Source organism: Petaurus breviceps, unplaced genomic scaffold (assembly GCF_028583685.1).
Source record: "Petaurus breviceps papuanus isolate PSGF00001 unplaced genomic scaffold, PetGlider_PUasm1.0 76, whole genome shotgun sequence".
NCBI classification, from domain to species: domain Eukaryota; kingdom Metazoa; phylum Chordata; class Mammalia; order Diprotodontia; family Petauridae; genus Petaurus; species Petaurus breviceps.
In genome coordinates this window covers 54,734,986-54,761,686 of record NW_027186473.1, presented here as the reverse complement: position 1 = coordinate 54,761,686, position 26,701 = coordinate 54,734,986, and the positions used below count along the sequence as shown (strand labels likewise).

The following is a 26,701-nucleotide window of genomic DNA, read 5'->3' as shown; positions in this document are numbered from 1 at the left end:
TGTAAGTTTCCCCCTGCAAATCCCTAAAATGAAAACATTGCATTAATGTTGACTGATAGCTTTATGTAACAGACTTGATTATAACTGGGTTCTCTCTGCTTCCAGCCACGTTTTCTGTTGGCAAATGATTCTATTTCTCTTCCTCCACACCTTTACAGCCTTTACTTTGCTGCTTGTCACCAAATGAGAATGATGAAATTTATACAATAAATTTATACAAAACAGCATCCATATCGTGAGAAAAGAAGTAAGTCTCATATTGGCCTTATTAAGGAGTGTATACTGGTACATTTCACATAGTTTGCTGTTCTGGTTTAGGGTCCAGAACTTGCCACATTTTCAATAAATTCCTTATCTAGAGTTGAAGACTGAAGCCTATACAGAATTTTAAATAATCTGACCTAAGGTTCAAACAGAAAACAAGTAGATGAAGAGGATTTTGAACTATCAACTCCACAGTTAAAGTCTTGCTAATCCCATACTTTTGAACCCTTCAGAAAAATGAACTCTTATGTTTCAAGCTAATGTACCAGTAAATTAGGTTAAAAATGATCTCTACTGGCCTGCTAAAATGAATTGAGGGGATGAGAAAAATAACTTTAAGCAATAATGTTTGTTGATATATTTAACAAGTCTTCTTAAACATTTTTGTGCCATGGACCCCTTGCATAGTTCATTGAAGCCTATGGACCCATTCTCAGAATAATATTTTTAAATGCATAAACTGCAAATAAGTAGGACTTCAAAGGAAACCAATTAAGTTAAAATACAGGTATCAAAATATTAAAAATGAATAAATAGCCCCCAAGTTAGGAATCCTGATGTAACTGGTCCCTTTTATAGTATATTTGTTAAATTACTTGACATTAACTTATTTAACCTAAATAAGATTTGATTCATTTTCTGTTAGAGCTATCCTCCTAAGAAGGACAATAAAGTAAAACATAAACAGAGCATGAAAATGTGAACTGGTTTCCAGACTGTGATATTTATGTGTGGGTTTATCAATGAATTGTTACAATGCAATTATAAAATTACTTTAAACTTTTTGGTGTATTTGGTCAAAGGCTCAAATGTTTGAAGAGTGCTTCTATAATTAGATGTAATTGAAATTTTTGAAGTTAGTCTATATTGTATGAAGGTTCCTTGCTAGCCCATCCTAATGAAAATGCCCTATAACAGACAAAAACTAACAAGTTACTGAAAATGATAGTTTAATGCATGAGTTGGTTTTTACTCTCTTGGGGTTTTGTTGTTGTTTTTGGAGAGGCGATTAAGATTCTTATCTATGTTTTTGAATCAGTTCTGCTACTAAATACTATAGCTCGAGTTAGGCCTTTTCTAGGAACAGAAATGATAAACAACTTTATCTGAATTCAGGCTACTTTTTTTGTTCATATGTCTCCTTTTCCTCCACAAGAAGTGCCAACTGGAATCTCAGTTGTCTATATCAACACAAAAGAGTGACTGAATCTGGAAACAGCCCCTTATTGAGAATAATTATCACCACAGTGTATCAGTGACTGTGTTGAGGATAGATTTTAATTTGTTAACAACAACTTAAATATCAGACATTGACCTTTTTTGCAATACAACATTACTTAACTCTAATTGTTTATTGTTTTATCTGTATCTTTTAAAAATTCTTATTTTTAAAATATATTGCATGAAAGACTTAAAATTAAATTATCCTTAACAATTTTTGGCTGACTTTTTAAAAGTATAAGTAATATTTAGCTATAGGTGATGTTTTCTTATAAAAGAATTTGAGAAAGGATGCAACACTTCTGGTTCATTATTCATCCATTTCTTTGTGCTTTTTATAGCACTATATTGTTAAACGTGGGTTAGGACATAGGCAAATTAATTCATTTTGATTGTAGATACTGTAGCTTTTAATAGCTTTTAAATTTATACAATTTTTGTTTAGCTGTCAAAACATTTAATTATATCACGTCCAAAGGTGTAAAGCTGTCAAATAAATCCATGTCTAGGCATAAACATTTGCCAAGTTAAACGTGCTACTACAATGGAGTTGTTACTGGGCAGCTCATGTAAAAACTTTTCTTGATGATTGCTTGTAAAACAGCAGGTAATGCCTTCAGCCTTAGTAATTCTTCTTTTTAAAATAAAGTGAGAGAAGTAGTATGGATTATTTTGATTAGAGTATACGATAAGGAAATAGTATTGTTGGAAAAATACATATATTATTTTTTCCCCTCTGCCTCCACATTACTCCACCTTTGTATTTCCCTCCAAAAAGCAAACACACCTACATTCCCCTTTCTTATCTCTTCTTTTCTTCCCTCCAGTTCCCTTGCCCCACCCTCATGTCTTTTGCTACAGAAAAAAAGAACCACTTGGTATTATTTATAAAGGACAACTTGACAAAGGTGATCAAAAAAGTTCACGGAGCCTAGAAACCTACATCTTTCTCTATTTAAAAAAAAATGAAAGCACCGCTTTTTATATAATAACTGATACCTGACTGATGAAAAAATTACTACTTTATAGAAATATTTTATTGTAGCTCTATCACAAATAATAATGCAGACTTCAGACTCACTTAGAGGTAGAGGGAGTGAAGTAAATTAGTTCTACTTTGAAGCTTTTCTTTTTTCCCCCTTTCATAATGAATGGGGAGGCCCTTGAATGAAAGCTGCTTTTCATTAGTGCTACCAAATACCTATTTGAAAGAGTTGAGTTCTAACTGAACACCCACACAAGAGAAAGGGAAAGCTTCCTTTTTCTAGGAAGACCATCAACTAAACAGCTCTTGGCTTCTCCTTTCCAATCAGGTGGTTTCACATCAGAGTTAATTACTCCAGTCATTTATTCTAATCACCCTCCTCTTATGGCTAGCTGCATTCTGTCATGGGGTGGCATCGTTTGAAGCCAGTTAAGTTTGAAAACCACTGCAGGGTACTTGAGACTCATTAGTGAGGCCTATCCATGCCTGGCTCTGGATTTACTCCCTGATTAACTCTGCATCCTTCCACCCTGCTCCTTTCTCCTCACCAGCCCCTCCCTTCACAGACCTCTTTAAATCAGAAATGTTTCAATTAACTCTTGCCTTGCTGTCTGACTTATTACTTCTGCATATAATATATTTATGAGTCTTTGTTGCTTGCATGAAATGTGAAAAAATAGTCATACTTATTGACCTATTTTTAATTGCATTTAATATGTAGTATTCTTTATAGAGAATATTTTTAAAAAGATGGAAGCTGACAATACAGAACTCTGTTTATAAGAATCTTTATATTTTGCATGTGCATATATGAATTTCCTTCAAGCATCTATAATTTTATAAGTGTAGACATTCAATCCCACCTATACAGATTGCAACCCCTTTGTAACTTAATAGATGATTATGAAGAGTTATTGTAGATAAAAGGTTTACTATACTTTAACCAACCTTATCATGAGCCTCTGAGAAATTGATTAGGCTGGTTTCAGGACAAGAGCATGCAGTCTATCACTTGCCCTTGGCATGTAGCCAGTCCAGCTGGATAGAATCTGTCAGAGCTTGTATTCTGATGGCATAACCTCTGACATACCAGGGACACCTCTGTGTATGCAATACATGGACAGAGTGCTAGATTTGGATTCAGAAAACCTGAGTTTGAACCCGGATTCTATGACTTTTTACCTGTATGATTTTAGTGAAGTCACTCTGGAACTCATTTTTCTCATCTCTAGAAGGAAATTAGCCTAGATGACTTCTGAGTGCCCTTCTAGCTCAGTAGTCATAATCTTGTGAACTGGTATTTATATAATTCTTCTAGGTAAACAAAATGCTTCCCTTATGGCTGGCATGGGGTATTATTACCCCCCACTGACAGTTGAGGAAACCTGAGGCTATGCAAGGTGAAGGGACTTGCCCTTGATAATGTAGTAGGACTTGAACCAAGCACTTTCACATACCAAGGACAGCCCATCAGCTGCTCTGCTGTGCTGCCTCCATAACTGCAGATACTGACATACATGTCAGGGTAACTTTTATATACATGAATGTGTATATGTGTATATACACATGTAAAATAGGCAATGTTAACCTAAATCTGCTAACTTGCTGCTCCATTATCCCCAACCTTGGTTTCTTAACACTACAGTGTTAATTCAGTTATCAGTAATTGACAAAAAAATTTATTTTAAGTTCATGTAAATATTTTCCATTTTAATTATACTTCTCATTTTAAAAGTATATGCCTTGTGACACTCCTGTAGCTATGGGGATTGCAAAATCAAACAAACAGTGAAAAGGTTCTACTGCTCTGAAAGAACTTGATAGACTGGGGAGACCATTGAAGTTCCTTTAGGAAATTAACAAGATGTTTCTAGTTGAGAGCTATAAATAATAATGCAGAGTTTGAACTCAGTAAGAGATAGGGATGGAAGATATTTTTTACTCTGTCTTACTTAATTCATGATTTGATTCAGAGAAAGCAAGTAAAACATAAATAGTAGTAGTAGTAGTGTAGTCGTTGTCATCATAACTAGCATTTATACAGTGCTTTAAGGTTTACAAAATGCTTTACAATTTTTACCTCATTTAATCTTCACAATAACCCTGGGAGCTTGTTGTTGTTGTTAAGACATGTCTGAAGCTTTGTTACTCAATTGAGGGTTTTCTTGGCAGAGATACTGGAGTGATTTGGCATTTCTTTCTCCAGATCATTTTACAGAGGAGGAAACTGAGGCAAACAAAGTCACACAACTAGTAACTGTCTGAGACCAGATTTGAACTCAGATCTTCATGACCTCCAGGCCCTGCACTCTATGCACGGTGCCACCTAGCTTCCTTTACCCTGGGAGGTAGGAACTATTAGCCCCATTTTACAGATGTGAAAACTGAGACAGACCTCAGTGACTTGCCCAGAGTGTGACAGCTAGTAAAAGTCTGAGGCTGAATTTGAACTCACATCTTTCTGACTCATGGTCCAACATTCTATCCACTATGCCACCTTGCTTCTTGGTGGAGCAAACATGAAATGTTTTAAAGTTTCTGTATATACTGGATAATTTTTGATCCTGGAAAAGTAATACATTATATTTTTGTTTATTCTTTTGTTCTAAATTATAATCACTTTTCTCTAGTGAGAATAGTTAAATAAACCAGGTTAAAAGCAGAAGGGGAAAAAGTGCTCACAAAGAAATAGTCTAATTTATAAATTGTTGATGTACATTGGACAAAAGACTTCACACTATAGTCCATAAATACCTATTAACTTGACTGACTTGGAAAGTATGTCATACTTAGACTTTCTGGAATGTTCTAAGCACTAAAACTTCTCCTTCTGCGTTAGAAATTAGGTAGTGATCTGGCCTGTGTGTGTCACTTCCTAATGCTCAGTGCATCACAGCATTCAGAGAAACAGAGAAACCCTAGAGTTCTGAAGTTGGATGGCACATTTGATGGCTTTTGCTGAGCATGTCCCTCAGAACTTGATCAGTCTGATTTCCTTGGTGTGTTCATTTGTATCTGTGCTGAAGAACAAAGAGAGAACTTTGAAATAAGAGACTTCACCATCTACTTGGCTTTGTCTCTATAATCCTTCTCCACAAACCTGAATCATATGGGTAAAAAAATGTAGCCATCTGGTTTGCTATTCCTAGTAACCAAAGTCTTTCTGCATTTTCTTTAATAAGGCCCTATCTTTGCTAGCACTGTGCCAACTCTGCAAAAAAGTGTTCTGTGATCAATTGCATCTCTTCTCACATATGCACTTCAAGAACAGGGTCATACATAGACACACACATATTGCTTAATTCATTGAATAAGAGTGTGTTCATGTGTTCAAAAATACCTTGACATGAGTTTCTAGGTGCCCATCTTGTAAATATGACTGCCTTTAGGGAAAGAAAGATTGATTGGAGCAACACTTTCATTCTGTTATTATTCAACAATCATGGGATTTCATGCATTATATACTTGGGCATTCATAAACCATAAAAATGCAGAGATGGAAAGGACTTCGAAGATTATCTATCCACACCTCCAAATCTGTGACTTTGGATATTGATGATTTTCCCAGGCCAATTTTGCGGAGTGACCCCGAACAATATAGTTCGGTTAATTATGTCAAAAAGAAAATAATTTTTGATGATATTTGTGAACACTTAGAGAGATCTTGATGCTATTCCCTGTACTTTCCCTTTATCTGACATGTAGCAGAGGTCATGTTGGCTGTATTGTTGTGTTTTATACCAGTATCATCAGTCAAAGAGTGCCCAGCTAATGTAGAATTCTGGTCAGGATCTTTTCAGTGGTAGAGAGCAGCAAGATGCAACAATTGTATTCATTCCTCTTTATTGAAGATAGTAGTAATAGTAGCATCTTTGAACATGCTATAGTATTTCTTCAGAGAATCAGCATGTGAAAAAGAACGATAGCTTTAAGGATGTGTAAGTAAACCTTTCTCTTCCTGCTTTAAGATCTCAGCAGTTGTGCTCTCCTGCAGACCTATTCTTTATAACTCTAAGAGTTTAGTTGATCTCTTCAAAAGTTGAAGTGACAGATAATTTTTATTATGTTTTCTCATGTATTTTGTACATTTAGGTCTGCATTCTCAGTGTAAGAAGCTATGTGAATAAGAAAATTAAAGTATCTTAACTTCTATACCTTATCTGTCTGTGGTGAAATGCTATGGAATAAGAAGGAAACAAGTATTTATTAAATTCCAGGCACTTTACAAATATTTCATTTGGTCCTTACAACAGCCCTGAGAACTAGATGCTTTTCATATTTATTATGCAAAACTGTATAATTCGATTCAATTCAGGAAACATGTATTGAGTGCCTACTGTGTGCCAGGCACTCTGTTAAGCTGGAGATACAAATAAGAAAAACAGTATCTGCCCTCCAAGATCTTACATTCTAAGAGGGAAAGACAATACACGAAAGAAAGCAAAAAAAAAACACAGACTAGGAGTCCATAAGGAAGTAAAAATATTGTGGTGTGGCATCATTCCACATAACCCTGAATTTCTTTAACCTTGACATTTTGCCCCTAATCATACATGTATCTTAATTGCATGTTTTAAGGGAGGTGTCTGTAAATGTCCTTCATCTGTGGATCATGAGCAAAGGCTTAGTGCCAGCCTCCTCTAAAGTGGAGAGTCAAAACTGGTAACTGTCTCTTCAGACAAAGGCTATGGTTACTAATCAGAGAGAGTAATTTGTAAAAGGCATAATAGGTCTTTTAAAGATGAGGTGCAGGTGTAATTTGATACTTTGGTTGAACTTTCTTAAAGTTTAGAATTTATTTTTAGTTTGTAAATTATTGAATTTTCTTCATCATATTTGTTTGGGGTATTAATACGTGTTTTTTGTAGCCAAGCATTTTGATTTACAAACTTTGACAATGAACTCAGGGGGATTGGTCCACTTAGGATGTCCTTAGATTATTGAATACAAAAATGGAAAACAATCCCTCCCCTCCGTATTATCTGGGGGCCCTCAGTATTAGGCTACATCTGGAAATAAAAATGGATTCTGGCCTGGCCATCTTCAAAGGCAGAAAGCTGCTACTGTTTAGCAAATCTCTGTGGATAAACAAATAGAAATATGGTGTTGGGGTGTGGGTATCTCCCCATTCCAATGTGGAACTTGTGTCTAGCTGCCACAAAAATGGCTGGTAGTTTGTATACTAATGATTTTTTTCTGGAGGACTGGAGGGAAAATAAAACATGCTTTTCTAGAACTGTTTGGAAAATTTGAGTATTTTGTGTTAATTGGTTCATGAATCTAGAGCTAGAAGGCACCTCAGAGGACATCTAGTCAAACTTTCTCACTTTATTCATATGGAAACTGAGGCTCAGAAAGGATGACTTGTCTAAGACTGTATGGTAGTAAATAGAGGTATGACTTGAACCCAGGTCCTTTGACCCAGGCTCCTCAGTGCTCTTACAACTGTACCAGGTTGCCTCTGTTCCTTCTGTTCTTTCTCTAAGAACAAGGATGGAAAAGTGAACTTTCCCAGTATACATTTTACCTTAAAATTAATTTGACATATAGCTGTACTATAAATGAACAAAGATCAAAAGTGACTTAGAGGTGAAATTTTAATGTTGAATTGTCCTAAAGGAAATATATGTCATTTCAGCATAGGAGTATCTATATATATTTTAAATCATCTCTGAAAATGAGAGCTAATCTGCAACTTTGCTAAGCCTTTTAATCTTGCCATGCAACAGTACAAGTTGTGGTTTAAGACTGAGACTATGAATTTCAAAGAAAATATGGCCTTCCATGTATAAAGTATATAACAACTGATTGACTAGTCCATTTAAAACTGCAAAATAACAATCGTCGACAGAGTACTTTTCCTGCCAAAAGATGTATGAGTGCTTGATGGTTATATCAAGAAATGATGCTAACTCATACTTTTAGTAATGATATAAGTGTAGAAATGGATTATGTGCTTCTAGATTCCAAAATATCTTTCCAGCCTTGCAGTTCAAGGACAGTTTAGAAGCACTGTGCTCCATTTTGTGATTTCTCTATCTGTTTTTCAAACTATACTTCAGTTCCTTGATGAAATTTAACTTTAAACTGTCAGATATTTTTCTTCTTCCCATCCACCAATTCTTTTTCTCTAAATCCTTTATAGGCCATTCCTGAAATTCACAGCTTCCTATTCTTTTAATGCCATAGTTTAGAAATTTTATTAGATTTTTTAAAGTCAGAGCAGATGTTTTATTTGTATAGTAGTATGAAATTTTGCTGCACATTTCATTGTATATAGAAAAAGTTAACTTTGGGGGCGGCTAGGTGGTGCAGTGAATAGAGCACTGGCCCTGGAATCAGGAGGACCTAGGTTCGGATCTGATCTCAAACACTTAACACAAAAACTAGCCATGTGACCTTGGGCAAGTCACTTAACCCCAATTGCCCTCCAAAAATAAAAAATAAAAAGATAGAAAAAGTTAACTTTGAAGCTCCAAAGCCATTATACTGATTAGGAATTGTTGCTTGTTTTGAGTATGATAAGTTTGTAATAAGTAAAGCTAAATAACCTGTCAAATCTCTGAAGATTACAGTTTCACTAGAATTGTATTGCTTTTACTACCATATGAAAACAAAATTGTTAAAAAGGTTTAAAAAGAAAATGCATTTTATTTTTAAATTCAATTAAATACTAATTAATTATGTCAAAAAGAAAAAAATATTTGATTATATTTGTGAACAGTGTAGAGAGATCTCGATACTATCCCCTGTACTTAATTTTAATTAACAATTAAATTAAATATTTAAAATTAAATTAAATACTAAAAAGAATTGGTAGATGGAAAGAAGAAAAATATCTAACAGTTTAAAGTTAAATTTCATCAACGAACTGAAGTATAGTTTGAAGAACAGATAGAGAAATCACAAAATGGAGCACAGCACTTCTAAACTGTTTGGTATGAATCATTGGGCATCACCTTCCCCAGATCTTACTTAGGAAGTTTATTTAAGGCTTGGAAATTATCTATCTAATATGAAATGCATTTACTTTACTCACATCTTTTGTTGATTAAAATTTTTATGCAGGATAATTATAATTTAGACTTTGTACTTATGTACTCTTCTCTAAATTATTTCCCAACAAAAGTTACACATGAATTTATATACTCTTATGTTAATCAGATTTTCCCTTAAACATAAAGCCAGCATTTTAAGAGTTAATGTGTCTTATTAGGGGGACAGGAAATCTGGCAACTATTGCAGAAACTAGACCTAATGGTGCACACAAACAATTTGTCAGTCTTCGTAAATGTGAATAGCTATCCGCAAAGTGGCTGTTCTTGCTTTGTTTGAACAGGCTAAACTTTTCCTTTTTGGACTTTAAATCTTAGAAGTGAAATATGATCCACATATTCAATCAAAATCATTTAATTCAAAGCATATTTTGATTGGAACAAAGTTGACATGGAAAGAAACTCCAGAATAAAAAAAAGTTGAAAGGACTTTATATCATATATTTAACAGGAAAAATTTGAAACAGTTCTAATTAGCCTGAAAAAAACAACTTTCTTCAGTGTAAATTATAAAGGTCATATATCAGTGTTAAGGAAACATTACCACTAGTGTTTGAAATCCAGCACATGCAAACATAACAGACCAGTTAGTTCTGAAACTTTTTTTCTTTTCTGGTGGAAGAAAAGGGAATTAGGACAAGGAGGGAAGAACATTGTATTTTAAGACTGTCCTATTTAAATTTAAAATGAAATAATTCTCTAAAATTCTGTCTTTGTAATGTATGTTTTGCCAATCAAAATAGCTATTCTTTCTAAAAATTAATTGTACTATCTATTCAAGATAATTAGGGTTTCCCCTTTATTCTGTGTAGAAATTGAAATTTAGAGAATTATAATGTTTTTTTTTTCTCCATTTGGATTTTTAAAATATGGTCAGAACCATCAGAGAAATACATTTCTTTCAACATTGGAAAGATATTCATTGACTGTTGTCTTACTTGGAACTTACTGTATTGAAATCTTTAAGTACTAGCAAACCCTTTTAAATAAATAGTTTATATGTATACTTATTAGGGGGTCTGTATTTTTAGATGTTTATAATGATGTTTGAAAAGTTAGAATTACTAGGTTTTTAATTAATTGAAATCAAGAAATTATTTTCATACCAAGGGACTGGGGATTACTTTTGTAAATTGTCCGTTTAAAAATAGAGCACTTGCCATATATAGTCAGCAAGAATTTATACAATGGTGAGGGATACACTTAGACACTATAAGGATATACCATTTAGAGGAGAAAGGGGCACATTGTTAATGTTTTCATAAAACAGGCTCTAAGCAGTAATAATGTATAATAATTTATTTTGCTAATTGGTAATAATTTCCATGGTTTGCATAATTTCTTAGACTAATCTGATTTTCTTGAAATTGAAAGGAAATCACCAAGGACCATGAAAGAAAATCTAGATGAACAAAAGACCCGTTTTAAAAACAAGATGATTATATTTAAAATTTTTCACTTTCTAATCAATTGAGAGATTCATAGAAAGAAGAGCCAGTTTCTCAATCTGTCATGGTGGTATGATTTACCTGTGTTATGGAAACAATGATAATCTATACTGCATTTTTATTAAAAATTTAATTTTCTAAAATATTAGCTTTAAGAAAACAACAAATTTCATTGAGATATCATATTAGACTTAAATTCATACATATTATTTTTCTGACATTACAGATGAATTATTTATGAATAATTTACTTTGAGTAATTCTTTGAGTATCAAAGCTTCAATTTGTTGATGTTTTGTATGCATTTCTGCCTTGGGAATGAACAAATGAAAGTTACTAATAGGTGTTTGTGTTTGACATCTGTATACTGTACTTTTTAGCATATCTCAAGTGTTTTAGTCTCTGCCTATTAGATCTCATTAAAAAAACAGATATCATCCCCAAGACAGTTTGTCAAGGCTAATATGAGTCCCTCTGGATTGAATTGACAATTTGTGTGTGGCTTCATATGACAGTCTTTTCATGGTCTTATTTGATCTTTAACAATTGGACATTAGTCATTGATTTATTTTACAATAACTCAGAGTAGTTGAATAGTATAATATTGTGTTGGACATTATAGTGAATTTTCTTTCTTACAAATTTTTCTCAGAGCACACATTGGGTGTAAATGATGTATCCAGCCTGCTCAGGGAGTACTAACAATTGATTGGTTGGTTTGAGAGCAGCATGGGAAGAAGGTTAGTATCCCAAAGCTGCAAATCGTATTTACCTCCAGACTTAATGAGGACTGTCTTTCTTAAAGACTGAAAAAAATCTCAAATCTTTAGCATTTTACAGATTCCATTCATCATTATGAATTTTACTTAAAAGAAAAAATCTTAAAACAACTTTTTTTTTACTCAGGAAATTTATTTTTGTCCTACATGTGAAATCAGTTTAAAAGATTATAATTTTTTTCTCAGATTTTGAAATAAATGTTTCTATTGTTTTTAAACATCAGGCTTTATATGAAATATTGTTAATATGTTCCATTTATTTTCTGATAAATTTAGGATTCTTGAGAAATTATTTTTAAAGCTATGTTCTGATTCATTTTTGTTGGACGAGGAGTATATTTCAGATTCCTTATAGCATTGTCATTCTATCTGTGGTTGGGGGTTGTGCTGACTCATTGACTTGAAAACTGTATTAATTAGCCAAATGGACTATTTTATAATTTTTATAACCTTTTAGAATTTCCATAAAGGGGTCATTTCAGTCGTTCATTTGAGTTTTGTTTTTTCATACTTTAGCATATTGTGAGTGGTTCTTAGGTAACTAGAGTTTTTAAAGGGCGTTGTTGATGTTTCTGTGTTTGGAATTGATTTTTTGAAGAGTACTTTCATATTGACCTAATAAAAGGAATAGTAAGCTCAAGAGTGCTATCAATAATTTTGAGGAGGAGTTTCAAGATTATTAAGGAACTACAATATTTATAGAGTATATGGCAGTGTGAAGAGTGAAGAATGGTGGTATACTGGGTTATTCATGTATGTGATTTCTGAATATAATACAACCATTATATCTTTTCAAGTCTACAATCTTGCTTAGAAGACAGGATTATAATCATAAGAAGCTAAAACTAAAATCTGTAGATGCAGAATACTGAATAAATAAATGTATTTACCCAAACCCCAAAATTCTTTGTATGATGAAAGGAATAAAACAGGTTGAAATTGCCCTCATTTTCAGAGCTTTAATAGCAAGAACATTCATTTGTATCCCTATGATTTGCTGAGCCTAGTAGAATTTTATAGTCTCGATCACAGTACTGCAGACACTCAGGAGACTTCTGACTGTTTTATCTTATTAAACAATTTTGAAATCATTAATTTTTAATTAGTTTGGATGCAGTTTTTTATAGTTTTAATAGTGTGTGTATATGAACTAAGCGTTTTTTATTTAAACTACTGGCCAGAGTATTACTTACATAAATAAATGTATGTTCTTTCTAAGTGTACATATTGTAAGGCTCTTCCATTGAGTAATACATTTTGTCGACTATGAAACACTGTACAATAATCTATGGGAGGTTCGTACCAGTTTATTAGTTGAGAATTTGAACAACCACTACCAAGACGGATATGAACTAGAAGATATGTATAGGTCTTTCTCTTGATTGAAAGTTCTAATTAAGTGAATCGGAGAAAATTAACTGAAATTAGCTGTCAGAAAGTCACATTTAAATGAATGATGAGCCAGTCTGGCAGTAAACATTTAAATGATATAAATTGCCATTTAAGTGTATGGTTTAATGTTTGTCATGCATTAATGGGACACGAGGCTGCAGTGACAATCAAGCAGCTTGCTCTAATTTGAACATATTTAAGGCTTTTGTGTGAAGTACATTGTATACAAATTAAGACAATTGCTGCTTTTATGTGTCAATTTAAATGTCTTTTTAAAGTCAGACATAAGTTAATGAAAAAAAAGTGTATCATTTTGTCTGCAAATTATATAGTAGTTCGAGTTTTTACATTGATTTTAATTTCATGTGCTAAAAGTAGGATTTACTTAAATCTATAACAAGCCCTGCTTTCCTTATGTCAAGTTGAATAAAAAGCAATTTTTGTTTTGTATTTGTTAACCAAGATCGCAAATGTTATGAATTTTTTAACAGATCTGTGAAACAAGATCTTCTCATAATGAAATTAATCGAATTAAATAGTTGTAAAATATACTTTCAAGTATGCTTTGTATTTCTGAAATCATGAAATTATCTAACATGCCTAATGATTTACAAAATTGTTTTTGTTAATGCAATTATTGCACGTCTGTTTTGGAGTAGTATATTGTGATGTTTAAAAGTTAATAATTTCATGGAAATTCTATAGTCTTTGTAAGTTGAGATAAATTATTTGTGCACACCCTCTTTTATTAAAAATATATACCTACTTAAACATACACCTGTAAACCAATAGGAATATGTCCTTTGTCAATAGATCATCTACTTTTTTGGGTATTTACTCCCAGAATGAAGAAAACAAAGTAACTACTTTTATCTAACAAGTAGATCCCTTATGACCAACTTCCTATCAGCAAGTGACCCCAAAAGGCATCATCACTGAAAATTAGAAGCAGTTTGATTATCCTGTTTTAATTTTACTGGTTTATTCTAAATATGTTTCTACTCAAAGGGAATTTCACTCCTGATACCTTGTATCTAAGTGTATATTTCAGCAATCGAGTGTGTGTGTGTGACTTTATTGCAATTTATTTCTTTGGGTAAGAGGGATGCCTTATTTTTTAAATTTTAAATGTTTTTTTTTATTGATTTCATTTCTTTATTGATGTCTTGATCATCATAGTTAATGCTAGTATCCATCCCCTTCCCTCTCCCAAAGAGTCATTCCATATAACTAATAATTTTTTAAAAGAAAAAATAAATATACCTGATGATATATTTATAAAGGCCTGAAAACGGGCACTATGTAACACTTATATATCTCCCACCTCCATGAAGGGGTGGGTTGGGAATGTTCTCTCATATTTCTTCATTGAAGTTATGCTTTATCTTTATAATTTCATTACATTCACTTTTGAATTTTTAATGTGTGGTTCTTTCCATTTACATTATTGTAATTATTGCATACATTGTTTTCTTGACTGCTTATGTTACTCTGCATTAATTCATGTAGAACTTTCCTTGTTTCTCTTTGTAAAACATCATTTCTGACAGCACAGTATTATTCTCTTAACACAATTAGTATAACCATTCCCTAATCAATGGGCATCCACTTTGTTTCCAATTCTTTGCAATCACAAAAAGTGCTGCTACAAATATTTCGATATATAGGGACTTTCTTCTTATTGATAGCTTCCTTGGAGTATAAAGCTAATAATGGAGTCTCTGGTTCAAAGGGTATAGATATGCATAATTCCAAATTTATTTCTGTCACAGTTCAGTTCTAGCATTTGTCAGGTAGAGCATTGGTTGCAATAATAATAATAACTAATGGACAGTCAAAAACATTTATTAAGCAAACTCTACCAATAATGCATCAGTGTGCCTCTTTTCCCTCATCCCTTCCAGTATATGCCATTTTCCTTTTTTGCCATCTTAACCAATCTGATGGGATAAGTTATTTTAATTTATATTTCTTGAATTATTGGTGATTTAGAGAATTTTCTTATATGATTTTTTTGATAACTTTTATTTTTTTCCCTATAAAAATTTCCTGTTTATATCTTTTGACCTTTTTTCAGCTGGGGAATGGCTCTCATTTTTACAACTTCGTCTTAGTTCCTTATATATTTGAGAAATGAGACCTTTATCAGAGAACCTTGCTGCAGATTCCCTTTTTTCCATGCACCCAGTTCCTTGCTTTTCTTCTAATTTTAGCTGTGTTTTTATTTGTGCAAAATCTTTTAAATTTTATGTAATCAAAATTATCCTTTTTTATCTCCCATAAACTTTTCTAGAAGACCCCATGCTGTTCTTGGGCTCAGATCCAGGCAGCTGTGGTTCTTGAACTTGTTGCTTCTTACTTAGGTAGGATCCCTTCTCTCTTATAACTGACTACTCCTCTCTGCCCTGGGACTGGGTAATAGGACACAGAGCTACTAAGTGGAACAAATTCTTGCTCCTACTACTAGTAAATAAGTCCCCTGGGACCCTTTTTTCTACCCTGGTGTTCAGTCTTTTTTTTTTTTTTGTTCAGTCTTCTTACTGACCTTATGTTCAGTTTCAATTTCTTGTGGCTCAGATCCAGCACAGTGCTCCTGGCCAGCCCTGACTCTAGTGTTTGTAGACCTCTCTTTTTTCCTAAGCTTCCCTGAGCTAGGAAAGTGACTCACCATGACTTTTTTCTTGGCTTTCCAAATCAGAATTTGATTTGGTGCTCCTAAAAGGTCATTGTAGGGGAGGATATGAAGGAACTTAGGCAAAACTGAGAACTCTCATTCCACTGTCTTTACTTTGCTTTCCAGTTATTGAACTTTTAGCAAAGGAAGTTTACTTTGTCCTAACATGGCAAAAATATACAGCAAAGGCTACAGTGGCACTTAGCTTCTGTGAAAGAAGTCGCAAGGAAAGTGTTGGTATTGTCATAGAGTTAAAACATAGAATTGTTTTGATTTCCATTTCTCTTATTAGTGATTTGGAGAAATATTTGATATGATTTTTAGTGGTTTGTTTTCATTTCTTTTGAGAACTATTTGTTTGTACCTTTTAACTATTTACCCACTAGGCAATGATTCTTAGTCTTATATGTTTATACTAATTTTCTATTTACTATGGATATCAGACCCTTAGAGAATCAATCAGTCAACAAGCATTTTGTAAGTACTTATCATATTGTAGGCACTGTGCTAATAACTAAGGATACAAAGTCAGGCAAAATCATCCCTTGCCCGCAAAGAACTCACATTTTAATGGGAGAAACAACATGTAAATAACCTTGTATTTTACACACACACACACACACACACACACACACACACACACACACACTGTAGATGTAGAAGTCAGTAAATGAAATGTCTTTCATATGTAAGTGGCAGTAAGCAAGTATCTTTGAGTATATAGAGAGAAGTGTAAGAAGACTGGAAAAATAAAAAGAAGCCAAGTTATAAAAGACTTTAAATGCCAAATTGAGGATATATTTGATACTTCAGATAATAGATAACTAGTGGAGCTGCTTGAGGTGAGAAGAAAGAGAGAGTTTGTGAAGTTAAAACATCATACTTGCAGCTGAGTGAAGAATGGATTGTAGGAAGAAGAAACTTGAACCAGGGAAACCAGTTAAATGGTTCTTGTAATTATTCAGATGAGAAGTGATAATGGCCTGAATTTAGGATGGGTATCTGTGTTAACGGCGAGAAGGGAATGTATATAAGAGATGCTCTGAAGGTAAAAATGACAAGATTTGGCAACACACTGGATATTTGGGGTGAAGAGGAAGTGAGAATTAAGGATGACACCAAGATTGTGAGCATGGATGACTTGGAGGATGATTTTATCCCTGACAGTGATAGGATACTTTGAACAGAGGAGAGCTTGGAGGTGCAGGAAGGGGATGGAGGGGATAATGATTTCTATTTTGGACATGTTGAGTTCAGTCTGTCTATGTGATATCTGAAGGGCAACTGATAGCATGGGATTTGAGCTCATGTGAGAGACTAGGACCAGAAATATGATCTGAGAATCATATCCTTAGAAATTAAAATTGGATGGGGCGGCTAGGTGGTGCAGTGAATAGAGTACCGGCCCTAGAATTAGGAGGACCTGAGTTCAAATCCGGCCTCAGACACTTAACACACTTACTAGTTGTGTGACTTTGGGCAAGTCACTTAACCCCAATTGCCCTCCAAAAAAACAAAAAAAGAGATCATTGATAACTTCGGAGTGGTCAGTTTCATTTGGGTAGAGAAGCCTATTGCAGAAAGTTAAAAGAGTAAGGAGAAGCCTCAAATTTAGATGACTTTGCCAAGGAGTGTGGAAAGAGAGATAGAGGACAATAACTAGCAGGGATAGTAGGAGCAAGTAAGAGTTTTTTTGAAGATGGGGAGGATATGGGCATGTTTTTATGCAGAAGGGAAGAAGCCAATCAATGGGGAAAGATTGAAGATTATAGAGAGAAATAGGATAAATAATGAGAATAGGATCATATGAGGTGGGATAGGATCAAGAGTAGATTGTGGAGATTGCCTTTTCAAGGAGGAGGACCATCTCTTAATGTAAGATGAGTGAAGGAGGAAATAATAATGGAAGATGTTTGAGTGATGTGAGAAAATGGGGGAAGAGAAAAAAGAGAATTGTTGGTGAATGGCCTCTTATTTTTGTGGTTGGAGAAATATAAACTGAGATCCTCAGATGAGAGGGGGGAGAGAATGAGCTATTAGAGGCTCGAGGAAAGAAGATTTTAAAACCCCCATCCCTGGATTTGACAATTTCCCTCCTTATTCATGCTGGGTTGACTCATTTTGTCTTCCTTCCTTCCTTCCTTCAGTTTTTCCATTTCATGTAACTGAAATCTGTTTTTCTTTTGTAATCACTTCTCACTCTCATTTGGTTAAGAATTCTTTTCTAAGGGATGGCCAGGTGGCGCAGTGAGTAAGAGCACCGGCCCCAGAGTCGGGAGACCTTGGTACTGAGCACCACACCCAGAAATAACTGGCCGTATAACCTTGAGCAAGTTACTTAACCTCAATTGCTTTAAAAATAAAATTCTTTTCTAGTTGTATTTTCAAAAGGTTCCTGGTATTGTTATTTTCTATTTTTATAGTGTTGACATCTATATTCAGGTTGTATACCCATTTTTAACTTTTTATGATACACGGTACAAAATGTTAGTCTGATCCTATTTTCTGCCAAACTTCTTTCTAGCTTTTCTAGCACTTTTTGTCAGATAGGTCAATTTGGCAGAAACTAGGTATATATATCTCACCATATACTAAAATGGTAAAAAAAAAAAAAAATAGGTACATGATTTAGCCATCATCAGATTAGGGGAGCATGAAAAATTTTACCTGTCATATATTTGAATAAAGGAAGAATTTATGACCAAACAGAGAGCATTATGGGATATAAAATGAAGAATTTTATTACATTAAATTAAAATGCTTTTGCACAAACAAATCCAATGCAGCCAAGATTAGAAGGCAAGAAGGAAACTAGGGAAAAAATTTACAGCAAGTTTCTCTGAGGTCCATTTCTCAAATGAATCAAATTTGTAAGAATATAAGTCATTTCCCAATTGATAAACGGTCAAATGATATGAAAAACAATAGTTATGGGAAAATGTACTAAATCACTGTTGATTAGAGAAATGCAAATTAAGACAACCCTGAGGAACCATCTCACACTTTTCAGATTGGCTAGTATGACAGAAGTGAACAAAATGAGACACTAATGCACTATTGGCCAGTTGTGGATTGATCAGACTGCTCTGGAGAACAATTTGGAACTCTGCCCAAAGGGCAATAGAACTGTTCATATCCTTGCACCCAACAATACTACTATTTCCAGAGAGATCATAGCAAAAAGAAAAGGTCATAGCAACTCTTTTTGTGGTGGCAAAGAATTAGAAATTGAGCTGGATGCTCATCAGTTGGAGAATGGCTGAACAAGTTGCAGCGTATGATTGTAATGGAATACTGTTGTATTAAAAAAAAAATGAGGAGCAGGATGCCTTCAGTAAAACCTGAGAAGACATATATGAACTGATGCACAGTGAAGTGAACAGAACTGGGAGAACATTGACACAGCAAAATTGTAAGGATGACCATCTGTAAAAGACTTAGCCACTCTGATTAATACTGAGACAATTCCAAAGGAACCATTATGAAAAATTGCAATCCACATCCAGGGAGAAAACTGATGGAGTCTGAATGCAGATCTGAGCATGTTTGGTTTTTTTTTTTTTACTTTATTTTTCTTGGGGATTTTTTTGGTCTGTGTTTTCTTTTACAACATGACTAATATGGAAATATGCTTTGCACAACTTCATATGTATAATTTTTATCAAAATGTTCACCTTTTCAAGGGAGGGAGAAAAAGAATTTAGAACTCAATTTTAAAAAAGAACATTAAAAATTTTACATGTAATTTAGAAATATTTGAAGAATAAATAAAAATACATATACAAATATAAAAATAAAAAAGAAGATCCCCCAAATAAATAAATACAACCCATTGTTAAAAATAGAAAAAAGATAGGGAGTTTTCCCCCAAATAATTTATGTTCTGGGGTTATTGACCACTGCATATTCCATTCGTTTCTGGTTCTTCTTTATTCTGTTCTTTTGATTTACTTTTTTAAAATTAGGACCAAATAATTTTGCTGAATACCATTTTGTAATATAATGTGAAATCTGAAAGTGCTATTTCCCCTTCATTACTGTTTTTTAATTATTTCCCCAAAATGAATTTTGTTATTATTTTGTCTCTCCTTATAAAGTACTTCCTGAAAAAACAATCTCGCATTTTCAGCATGAGTGCTTAGGAAGTGTTGAAATGTTCTGGCATGTTATATCTCTTAATGAATATGTACTTTATCCTTTCCAGTGATTCAGTCGATTTAAAATTTTTCATATTTTCAATCCAATCCTTTCATTTTTTTGGAATTTAATCTACAGTATTTAAATTCAAGAAAGTCAGCATCACATAGTAGATGGAAAACTGATTTTGCTATTCCTCCTTCAAGGTCCTTGGTCTCCTGCCCCCAGGCATTTTCCCTGGCTATTCCCCCATGCCTGGAATGTGTTTCCTCTTCTGTTTTTCCTGGTTTCCTTAAAGTTCTAGCTTCACTGGGAAGCCTTTCCTCCAACCTTACCTACCTCACCTCCTTTAATTCCACATCTTCTCTCTGAGGATTATTTCTAATTTATCTTGTATATAAGTTGATTATACATAGTTGTTTGCATGTTGTCTCCTATATTTGACTCTTTGAATATAGACAGTCTTTTACCTTTATATCCTGATTACTTAGCACAATCCCTGGCATAGGATAAGCATTTACCAAAGGTTTACTTGTCTGAATGACTTTGAGAAGGCTGAGTTTAAGTTTTACCTCCAACACCTCTATTAGCTTTCACTTTGCCTCTTAGTGCTTTAGAGCCTCTAAGTTAGAAAAAGAGTGCCTATCTACATTGGATGGAGAAGTTTCTTCATTGGGAGTTCCTCATACTGATGAAGTCACCAAAAACAAAAACAAAAAAATCTCAATTTAGAATTTAATCTCTTTTATTAAAAGCATGCATATCCTAATAACAGAACTTTTAAATAATATTATATATTATATAATTTCAAGAAAATTTACCAATGCATTGTAGCTTCTGTTATCTTTGAATTTTTACTAAAGGACAATATATATGTATGGATTTTTTTCTTTCCTTAACTATGTGAAAAATCAATTATATCATCAGTTATATCACTGCTAAAATATAATTCTCAGAAATAATCTTTTTTCTATGCTGATTTTAAATTAACTGGACAAATTATAATTTTCCCAACAGTATGTTTTAAATAAAGTGTCCTTTTTTCAAACAGAAATGGTCAAAAAAATTCAACCTATTCTCTTTTTTTTCAGGCCTTAGAGAGTGAATTTGTTTCATGCCAGCTTCACCAGTGGATCGATCTCATTTTTGGCTATAAACAGCAAGGGCCAGAGGCAGTCCGAGCCCTTAATGTATTCTATTACCTGACCTATGAGGGAGCTGTCAATCTGAGTTCAATAACAGATCCTGTATTGAGAGAGGTAAGCTTCTAGACTGAGACAGTAATTTCATTCCCCATTTCAGATGTGTAAGGTTATTTTTGAATGTACCCTTCCCAAATCCAATAATACTGCATATCAGTGGCTTTATACTTTTAAAGATATTTATTTCAAATGTTCTTGAGTAGTAAATAGTTTCTTGCATCTCAGCTTTTCATTTGTATTTTAAGGGTTATTTTGTGGACAACAAAATTGCTTAGGAGATTCAAATACCACATAAAAATAAAGGAAATGTTTACTTGTATGGAGAAGTTACTTGTATTTATCCATTCAGGTTATTAATCTAGTGTTTTACCCTTTAATGAGGGAAACATAGTCTTATAAACCATTGTGTGATGTGTCTAAGTGTCAGTCAAAGGAGTGCTATACACAAAGATAAGTGTACCTTTTGGAAAAAGCTGTTCTAAAGAACTTCTGCAAAAGCTCATATTATATGGTCTTTAAAACAATATTAATTTTTTTTAGAGCAGAGACCCCCAATAGGTCAATGGAAAATATAGTTTCTAGACAAATGACTTCTATGTAGCCATAGAACATTTAAAATATTAGAAAATTGGGTAGTAGTATGATGTCTACTCTTTTCCTTTGACCTTTACACATTTAAAATACATACATACTTGAAACATCCATGTACATCAGGGAAGAGGGAAAATGTTTGATGACTCACCTTATATTTCAGATGCCTTTGGGTTTGAGGAAAACTGTGTGGCCTGAGGCCAGTGAAATTGAAATGCTGTCACTGTTCTTTCTGTATTCAGTAGCTTACTGTCTGTATCTCTCTCTCAGCAACCTCAGCACAGGCCTTATGAATAAGTTTGAAGGGATAGAACTAGTCTAGATGATGCTAGTCTTTGAGTTTCAAGATGTCTAGAAATGTTACTTTTTTGAATAAAGTGACTTTGAACCACAAATAGGAATTATGGTACCTGGGCAATTTTAGTTGATGTTAAGGGAAGTGTAAGGTAGGACTACTCTAATGAATAGTTATGTTAGACTAGAACAATAGGTCCCAGGAGTGAAAGAATAGAGAGCCAAGTGGGTTCAAAGGTAATAGAGGGTTAAGGTAGAAAAAGAAGATTGTATACCAGATATTAAAGTATGGAATGATCAGAAGGAATATGATCTGGAGGGCCATAGATGGCAGAATTAAAATTGTAAAAGGATGAAAAGGACTCTGTCATTTGGCAACCTTCTTCTTTTCTGCATTTCTTTTCTTTTCTCTCTTACCTTCACATCCCTCTCTCATTTTTATGTGTCTTTTATCTGCTCAGTTTTGCATTTCCTTTCACTGATATAAGAAGAGAATTATCCCATCTCCCCTTTTCTTCTACTCTTATATTATTTATCCCTGCTTTCAATTGGGATTAATTCTGGAGCTGTGAAAAGTTGGGTTAAGATGTGTGATGGGGTGTGATTTTCCTTGGAAAGCTTTAAAGCTAAAAAAATACCTTTCTGAATTAGATAGTTTAAATTGAGTTCTACTCTGAACTCAGAAAATAAACTTAGTTAAATTTAAAGTTTCTGTATATCTCAAAGATTCTGTGTTTTTAATCAGATCTTTCTTGTAGTTATCAACTTTCCCCTATTTAAAGAATGTTCATGTTGGTTGGATCTTCTGGAGTTTGCATTGTGCTGATAAAACCTTCAATAACCCAGGGTCACCTTCACACTACAGTGGGGTATCACAATAAGACTTTATTGCAATAGTCTAATAATGGATGGTATATCTCTTGTCCAAGGACCAACCTCACTAATTTCGTATAGATTCATTATGATGTCATGTTAACCACAGAGTGATGAATTTGAGGAGCATAATAACTCTTTCAGACCATCTAATATATTTAGAGAGGTTATGATCAGAGATAAGGGAGAAAGAACCCTCATCACTGAAATCACAGATCCTTGAAATATGGAAGTAAATATTCCTGCTTAATAAACCCATCATCATTTCTTTTGATTCACTGGCATAGGTGTACATTTCTTTTACCATATCCTAGTGCCTTTATGATGAATAGAATTTTAAACATTTTGAAATACAGAAGAAGAAGAAACATAGAACTAAATCAAAGGAGATTCTGAACTAAACTTGCAGGAGAATGAACCTTTTTCCTTCTCACCATGATTATTTTTTTTTATCTTGGCATTAAAAATACAAGAGAATGTAACCATTCTCATCATATGTTTTGTCACAACCTATGGTTAGGACTACTCATTTCTCTGTCAATTTGTGTTTCTCTCTTTGTAATAATGGCATGAGAAGCACTATGATGTAGGGGAGAATATAGATCTAGCTTCTGAGTCAGGAAAACCCACATTCAGTTCCCTCCTCTGACATATTTTTTTTTTGCCTTTTTGGAGGGCAATTGGGGTTAAGTAACTTGCCCAAGGTTACATGGCTAGTTTTGTGTGTGTGTGTGTGTGTGTGTGTGTGTGTGCGTGTGTGCGCGCGCGCGCACGCCCACATGTGTTAAATGTCTGAAGCCAGAACCGAACTCGGGTCCTCCTGACTCCGTGCCTGGCTCTTTATTCACCAAAGCACCTAGCTGCTGGCTCCGCTCCCTCCCCCCATCCCCCATTGACTGAGCAACTCATGTAACCTCTCAGTGCTTCAGGGAACTCTCTCAAGAAACTGGATGTTTCTGGTTGATTTTCTATTGGCATTGGTATCACAGACTGAGGAATTTCCTCAGTGGAAGCATGGTTAAATGGAGGTGTGTTTTAAAAAAGTATAGTACTAGATCGAGTTTTTAGTTGAGATTCTTTAATGGGGGCAGAGCCAAGATGGCGGAGTAGAAGCGCGACCTTCCCACGGCTCTGGCTTCCACCCTCCCCAATCCATGTAAAAAGGGGACTCTAAACAAACTTTGGAGCTGCAGAACCCACAAAATGACACAGAGAAGCTAACCTCCCACTGAGGACAGCCCGGCAGGCCGGCAGGAATCGGCCAGCGCAGCGCTCTAGGAGCCGAGCCCAGCACCATGCCGAGGCTTTAGCCCCAGGGCGGGCCTGACCAGCCGCCAGGCCGTTTCCAGATTTATCAATACATATATGCGAAGGACAAGGTGAGAGGCCAGGGCAGTCTGGACTTTGGTACCCAGGAAGTGGGAGTGCGTGGCTTTTACCCCGGGAGCGAGAAACCTCTGAGACGCCAGCACAGCCTGCCAGCGCCACGTGGCGGCTTCAGCTCCCGGCCTGCAGAGTGTAGGGGGACCAAGCACCAGTCTGAGGGGTCATTGCTCTTGCTTTAACCTGCTTGGATCTGGATTGCAGTCTAGGGTGGAGGTCCTGGGGTGTGTGTCCAGCTTGCCAGAGCGTGTGGAGACCTCAGAGAGGGCACCCATCTAATACCTCTGGCAGCTGAGAAAACCCCAGCATTTGGGACAAAAACTCCCCTGTCTGGTGGCAGAGTCCTACTGTGGCAAAAAGCCCAAAAGTCAAATCATTAAGTGGCAAAATGAGCAGGCAAAGGAAACGAAGCAGACAGAAGATTCCAACAGTACATTCCTATTTTGGGGACAAAAAGGAGCAAAGCATGGAACAGGAGGAAGACAGTGAAGTCACAATTGCTGCACCAAAAGCTTCAAAGGAAAATACAAGCTGGTTACAGGCCATAGAGGACCTTAAGAAGCAGATAAGAGAAGTGGAGGAAAAATTGGGAAGAGAAATGAGAACAATGCAAGAAAATTATGAAATGAGAGTCAACAGCCTGACTGAAGAAAATAATACCTTAAAAAACAGACTGACTCAAATGGCAAAGGAGGCTCAAAAAGGCAATGAGGAGAAGAATGCCTTGAAAAGTCGAATTTGCCAGATGGAAAAAGAATCTCAAAAGCTCACTGAGGAGAATCATTGCTTCAGAATTAGATTGTAGCAAATGGAAGCTAATGACTTTATGAGAAATCAAGATGCTGTTAAACAGATCCAAACAAATGAAAGAATAGAAGGCAATGTGAAATATCTCATGGGAAAAACCACTGACCTGGAAAATAGATCCAGGAGAGATAATTTAAAAATTATTGGACTGCCTGAGAGCCATGACCAAAGTAAGAACCTAGAAAGCATCCTCCAGGAAGTTCTCAAAGAAAACTGCCCTGATGTTTTAGTACCAGAGGGCAAAATAGAGGTTGAAAGAATCCACCGATCTCCTCCTGAAAAAGATCCCAAAAAGAAAACTCCTAGGAATATTATAGCCAGGTTCCGGAATTCCCAGATTAAGGAGAGAATATTACAAGCAGCCAGGAAGAAACAATTTGAATATTGTGGAAACACAATCAGGATAACCCAGGATCTGGCAGCTTCTACACTGAGGGATTGAAGGGCCTGGAATGTGATATTCCGGAGGTCAAGGGAGCTGGGATTAAAACCAAGAGTCACCTACCCAGCAAAACTGAGTATCATGTTTCAGGGGAAAATATGGTAATTCAGTGGAATACAGGACTTTCAAGCATTCTTGCTGAAAAAAACCAGAGTTGAATAGAAAATTTGACATTCAGATACAAGAAGCAAGAGAAGCATGAGAAGGTAAACAGGGAAAAGAAATCATAAGGAACTTATCAAAGTTGAACTATTTTTTTTTTTTGAAACAATCGGGGTTGAGTGGCTTGTTTGGGGTTGCATGGCCGGTTGTTGTTTCTGGGTGTGGTGCTGAGTGTCTGGGCCCGTATTTGATCCGGGTCATCCCAGCACTGGAGCCGGTGCTCTTGCTCGCTGAGCCACCTGGCCAAAGTTGAACTATTAACATTCCTACATGGAAAAACAATAATTGTAACCTATGAAACTTTTCTCAGTAGTTGAAGGGATTATATATATATATGTCTTTATATGAGGGTATGCGGGCATATGAATACATATGTGAATGTGTGTATATACGTTTACAGGTATACATAGATAGAGGGCACGGGACCAATTTAACAGGAAGGGATGATACTTAAAAGATGAAATTAAGAGGTGAGAGGAATATAATGAGAGGAGATGGGGAGAGACAGTGGGGCAAACTATCTCATACAGAAGAGGCAAGGGAAAATGGTTACAATGGAGGGGAAGAATAGGAAGGCAAAAGGGAATAGGTCAACCTTATTCCTATTGAATCTGGCTTGAGAAGGGAGGGAAATACACACTAAATAGGGGATCTCACCCTCCAGGAGAATAGGGGGGGAAGGGGATCTGAGGGGTGATGATGGAAGGGAGGGCAGGCAGGGGAGGGAAGTTGGAAGCACCCACTTTTGAAAAGGGACAGGATCAAAGTAGAGAATAGAACTAGTGTGAGGTGGGATAGGAAGGAGGGAAATATAGTGAGCTTTTTACAATACATCTACTATGTTATTGTTTTGCATTAGCCACACATGTACAACCTATACTGAACTGCTTGTCCCCCCAGTGGGGGTGCGTGGCGGGAGAGGAAGGGAATGAATCTGGAATTGAAAGTTTTAAAATCAAATATTCAAATATATATATATATATATATATATAT

General features: G+C 35.0%; 1 protein-coding gene across 2 annotated transcripts in view; it reads left to right on the top strand.

Moving 5' to 3' along the window:
• LRBA (LPS responsive beige-like anchor protein) overlaps positions 1-26,701 on the top strand; it is a 737,508-nt gene that overhangs the window by 607,932 nt on the left and 102,875 nt on the right. For both annotated transcript variants that reach the window (XM_069105500.1, XM_069105498.1), the window contains exon 35: positions 21,046-21,213. In XM_069105500.1, coding sequence (XP_068961601.1) covers positions 21,046-21,213 — 168 coding nt within the window. The remainder of the gene's footprint in view (positions 1-21,045; positions 21,214-26,701) is intronic.